Source organism: Gadus macrocephalus, chromosome 8, assembly GCF_031168955.1.
Source record: "Gadus macrocephalus chromosome 8, ASM3116895v1".
Taxonomy (NCBI): domain Eukaryota; kingdom Metazoa; phylum Chordata; class Actinopteri; order Gadiformes; family Gadidae; genus Gadus; species Gadus macrocephalus.
Genome location: NC_082389.1, coordinates 12,051,673 through 12,057,509, shown reverse-complemented (window position 1 = coordinate 12,057,509; position 5,837 = coordinate 12,051,673). Strand labels below are relative to the sequence as shown.

The 5,837-nt window shown below is 47.8% G+C and overlaps 1 protein-coding gene across 1 annotated transcript in view; it reads left to right on the top strand.

The window, feature by feature from the left end:
* LOC132462926 (mucin-5AC-like) overlaps positions 1-2,444 on the top strand; it is a 36,777-nt gene extending 34,333 nt beyond the window's left edge. The window contains exon 12 of the mRNA XM_060058705.1: positions 2,354-2,444. Coding sequence (XP_059914688.1) covers positions 2,354-2,444 — 91 coding nt within the window. The remainder of the gene's footprint in view (positions 1-2,353) is intronic.
* Positions 2,445-5,837: the final 3,393 nt, after the last annotated feature.

The window sequence follows — 5,837 nt, the reverse complement described above, 5'->3', positions numbered from 1 at the left end:
CAGCAATGAACAGGCTGTATATGAGGGGGATGGGCGATGATGGGATGGCTCCTACCAGTTGCATTAGTGAATGTACCCATTTATGATCATGTATGTGTTTATTCCTTGGTGTCTCCCACACATACTATTTTAGATTAAAACCAATGAAGAAGTCAGTCCTGCAAAGTACCGTAAATATGTTTGCACGCTCGCGAGAGGCTTTTATGCCCGATTAAGCTCCATTAAGTTGACGTCATCGCAAATGCAGTGTGTCCATCTGACCACATGGTGGCTCTGCAGGGCAGTTTCTCCACGTGCCAATACAGTGCACAGCAGACCAGTGAAACTGATCCTCCATGCCCGCTCCGCAGGGCTGTGGCTCTGTGTGCCAATACACACCAGACTGATCCTCCATTTTGGCTCTGCATTGCAGCTTATCACCACATGAACTCTATACCTTTACTAAGAATGCAGTTTAAACCTAAGCCAGCTGCTTGGTTTGTATTGGTGTGCATGCATGTGAGTGTGTGTGTCTGTTGGGTCTCTTTAGCCATTAATATATCTATATTAGTTTATGTTACACTATGTTATGCTATGTATCACAAGATATTTTGTAATGTTTGCAAACTCCAGAGTAACTTACAAATAGTGTGTTGTGTCTTGTACGAATACATGTTGTTGTCTGATGGTAAGCAGTGGTTGTCTCCTCAGAGTACTGGTTAGACGTGTTGCTGTGACATCACACTGTCGCAGAGACGCCTCGGTCCTCGCTTTGAATATAGTCTGCACAGTCTTTTTTCGGTCTCTCTCTCTCTCTCTCTCTCTCTCTCTCTCGCTCTCGCTCTCGCTCTCTGTTCCTGACCTACCTTTGACGGCCTGCTCCCTCTATCCGTCTATCTCTATTTAGAGTTATTTTTCACTTCCCGTCTGGGTGTCTCATCACACTTGCCCTCTTCTCTCTCTCTCTCTCTCTCTCTCTCTCTCTCTCTCTCTCTCTCTCTCTCTCTCTCTCTCTCTCTCTCTCTCTCTCTCTCTCTCTCTCTCTCTCTCTGGTCAGGTCTATATATAACTTCCTCTTTACATCTATCTATCTGTCGTCTGTCTACTAACCTATACTCTCCCTCAAACACCCACCATTCCAATCCCTCTCTCCCTGATCTCTTTTCAAGTTTTATTTCCCCCCTGAGTCCGTCTACCTTGCTCTCTCTATTTATCTCACTCTGTTGCTGCTTTCTGTGCTCATTTGTCTGTGTCTCTTGTTCTCTTTAGATATTCCTTCTCTCATCCATCCCTACCCCCCCTCTCTTCCAGTCTCTCTCTCTCTCTCTCTCTCTCTCTCTCTCTCTCTCTCTCTCTCTCTCTCTCTCTCCTCTCTCTCTCTCTCTCTCTCTCTCTCTCTCTCTCTCTCTCTCTCTCTCTCTCTCTCTCTCTCTCTCCCTCTATCCGCGTCACTTCTCTTCTTTGCTAGTTAGACTCCTGCGTCGCTGTGGTAATGAGTGGCTCCCATAATTATAGCCTCCTCCAAAGGCCATGTGTATCTATGTATGTGCATGTATATGTATGTTTGTGTGTGTGCATGCGGTGTGTGTCTGATGTGTCTCTGAGTATATGTGTGCGCGTCCATGTGTCTGCGTGATCATGTGTGTGATGTGGTGATGGCTCCTGGTTGTGCTGGGAGGTGGGGGTGTGGGGGGGGGGGTAGGAATGGTGGCTGGGGATGGGGGTGGGGTTGCCAAGGCGACATGGGAGGCGGTTACCGTGGTAACAAAGGGACTCTGGGAGCCAGATTGAGGGAAGAGGGAGGATGAGAAAAGGCTGTGGAAGAAGAGGTTGGACTGGTGTGACAGACACTAAGGTCGGGAGGTAAAAATAGCATCACCTGACAAGATCCAACTCCTCCTCCCCCTCTCCCTCCCCCCCCTCCTCCCCCTCATCCTCCAACCAACCCTGTTGCCCACCAGCTGCAGCTTCCTCCTCCAGCTCCCTCCCTCCATCCTCCTTCTCTACTTCCCTCCCTCCTTCTCTATATCCCTCTCTCTCTTTCGTCCTTCTCGCTCTCCCTCCTCCCCTCCTTTTTCTCTCTAACCTAATCTTCCTCCCCCCTCCCCCTCCCCCTTGTACCTTGGTCTCTATCCATCGTCAACAGCTGTTTCAAAAACAACTTGGTGTGCTTGTGCGTGTGTGTGTGTGTGTGGGTGTGGTTGTGTGGGTGTGGGTGTGGATATGTTTGTGTGTGTGGATGTGTGTGAGGATGTGTGTTTGTGTGTGTGTGTGTGTGTGTGTGTGTGTGTGTGTGCGTGCGTATGTGCGTGGCGTGTGGTGGGTGGGTGTGGCGCGTGGGTTTGTGTGGGTGTGTCCGTATGTTGCCTCACAGGTGCAGGAGTGTCTGTGACCTTGGTGTCTTCTGGGTCTGGTGTTCTGGTCTTCACAGCCAGAACACCAGACCCAGACCCACTGTGTTCTGACCACATGTGTTCTAGAACGGCTCTTTGGACCGTCTCCAGTTCCGTTCATAACTGTCAGTGGCCAGGCAGGTGGCTGGGACTTTTAAAGAATTGTATGTACATAAATATAAATCGATATAACATTTTGACTTCCTCTCTACAGACCGGATTATGTGGTCAGATCACCTATTCATATGTTCTGCTCCAGGTTCACTTCCTATATCTTCCCCCTCATCCTCTCCTCTGCATTAACCTGTCCAAACCAGAAAAATATCTATTTAATTAATGTTTTGCATTGGTATCTGCATCAATCCAGAATAGAGGGCTATCATCTCCCTAATGATTGCATAGCCTGACTGCCTACAGAGGATGAACCATTACCTCATAGATTGCACTATTATTAAAAGTTGTACTGCTATTTACTTTACTTTGTTGGAAGTTCACCGTCATGATGCTGCAGGCATTTCAGGTGACCTACCTGTATTATGTAACATAATGAGTAGACAGCACTAATCTGTTCAACACTTTTTATATTAAAGCCCACCTTCTAACTATACTGGACACAGTGCAAGGTGCACAGCATGTCATGGTAACTCAAATCATCGACTCAGAAATCAGTGAAATATAGAGGTTGTGAGCATGTGTGTGCTGCTGTTTAGTTAAGTGTAGTGTAGTGGGTTTATGTGTGTTTGTCTGTATATGTGTGTGATTGTGTTTGTGTGTGTCTGTGAGTGTTTATGAAAAATATACAGTGAGATGCCTTTCTCTTGCATCAGTCGGTTGAGAAAAATAGTAATCCTCCGTTAGATACAAAACCAGAGAACCAATCTGAACTCTTTTTAAAGGATACCTTTTCTGCATGCCAAAATTTGATATATTCCTCCATATAAATAACCCATTCATCACAGGAATGGAACATAAAACATAATACATAATATATTATCTAATATATTGCGAGAGGTCTAGACATCTTCAAATAACTATTCAGGGGCGACTAAAAAGTTGATGAAGCCACCAACCCCACCTCTTGTGTTAACCTGTCTCTAAGGGGTCAGCTTGGCTTCATTCATCAGATAAACGGTGGGGGAAAGCTTGCATAAGGTTTGCCTTTCTTTGGTCCATCGAGGTCAAAGACACACCGGAAACATCCGCTCGCTCTCCCTCTCTCTATCTGTCTCTGTCTCTGTCTCTGTCTCTCTCTCTATCTCTCACACTCCCTCTCTGTGTCCCTGTATATTGCTCTCTAAGTGTTTGTGTGTGTGTGTGTGTGTGTGTGTGTGTGGTGTGTGTGTGTGTGTGTGTGTGTGTGTGTGTGTGTGTGTGTGTGTGTGTGTGTGTGTGTGAGAGAGAGAGAGAGAGAGAGAGAGAGAGAGAGAGAGAGAGAGAGTACAGTGAATGCATTGTTTATGGAGGATTATGTAATAATGTTCAATCATTATCATTGAAGCAGAACAGGGTACTCTTGTCAATTAATTTGGGTTGTTGTTTTGTGTGTGTATGTGCCTTTGTGCCTGTAAACGTGTATGTGTGTGTTTGTGTCTGGGAGTGTGTGTGTGTGTGTGTGTGTGTGTGTGTGTGTGTGTGTGTGTGTGTGTGTGTGTGTGTGTGTGTGTGTGTGTGTGTGTGTGTGTGTGTGTGTGTGATTCTGCGAGCCTAAGCATGTGTGCGATTGTCTGTGTGTATGTGTGTCTGCAAGCCTATGCATGTGTGTGTGTGTCTGTGAGCCTATGCATGTGTGTGTCTGTGTGTGTGTATGTGTGTCTGCAAGCCTATGCATGTGTGTGTGTGTCTGTGAGCCTATGCATGTGTGTGTCTGTGTGTGCGTGTGTGTGTTTGCGAGCCTCTGCATGTGTGTGTGTTAAGCTGTCCTTTTATGAGATGGAGTCAGCATAATGGACGATGACAACCCGGGTACCAGTGGGGTCACGTCCACACCGCTTAACAGATGCATGATGGGAGTTTGTTGATTTGTATCATTGTGACACAAATCAACAGGGAAGTGATGAGCTCTCCCTTTGCGAGAGATGAGACAAGAGCGAGATGGGATTCTAGCCTAGCTAGGAGTTACAATGCACCACACAAATGCAACAGGAGGGCGGCTAAGCCTGCTAGCCAACTAGCATAGTGGACAATTTGGTGTCCTTCCCCTACATGTTTTCTGATGGAGTAGAACCAATCTAAATAGTGATGCAGGGAGTCATAGTGATAATGGTTATTCATTAATTCATAATGAATCAAAAACAGGTCACAATCAATTAAAAACCAATACAACAACAATCATCTTCCTGTGTAGAGGATGTTGTTTGGTGGCCATCATTGATTTGTGTTAGTGTGTGCACTTGCATGTGTGGGTTTGCGTGCAAGTGTGTGTGTGTGTGTGTGTGTGTGTGTGTGTGTGTGTGTGTGTGTGTGTGTGTGTGTGTGTGTTTGTGTTAGTGAGTGTGTGCCTGATTGTGTGTGTGTTTGGACATGCATGTGTTTTGTTGTGCATGTTTTGCCCGAATCTAGCAGCTGAGATTTTTGTCCAGCGAATGAGAGAATATTCAAGGTTGTCATTTGACTGTGATGTCAGAGGGGGGAGAGAGAGAGAGAGAGAGAGCTACAGCGTGAGAGAGAGAGAGACACACATACAGAGCAAGAGAGAGAGAGAGGGGGATGGATAGAGACAGAGGGAGAGAGAGACACAGAGAGAGAAAGAGAGAGAGAGACCCAGAGAGAGAATGAGAGAGGGAGAGAGAGAAAGGGAGGGGAGGGAGAGAGAGTGAGTGAGAAACAGAGCGAGAGAGCGACAGAGGGAGGGAGGGAGCGATGTGCAATTTAGCCCCACAGCTGATCGGTGCTGTGCTCAGAGTGAAGCCGAGAAGACCAGACACACACACTCTGTCTCTCTGTCTCACACGGACACACACACACACACACACACACACACAGACGCACAGACACATACCGCACTGCTCGTGCACATGCACCTCACGCACTCCAACACACGTGCACGCCTCGGAGAACACACGCGCGTCTTTGCGGATACCTCCTCCACGCATCGCCGCCGCGCGTCCGCCGCTGCGCTTCAACCCGCTCGTACCTTGGATACCGATGCCATGCCTGCTCTCCGGGGACGCGCGCTCTGATCCGGACCGCCGGGGAGGGAAAACAACCAGCCAGCTGAGGTGAGGGAGCAGGGAGGCAGCCAGAGGAGTAACACTTCAAACGTTCTCAAGGAACGGAGCAGAGACGGAGACGGAGTCGGAGACACAGGGGGGGGGTAAAGAGCAGGTCGACGAGACCAGAGAAGACAAGGGAAGCTTTGAGGGAAAGAAACGGATCCACAAGTGAGCGCAACTTGAGGCAGAGAGAGAGAGAGACGGGAGAGAGAAGATGTCCTTTCTTTCTGGCTCGCACGTCCAGCAGCCAGGC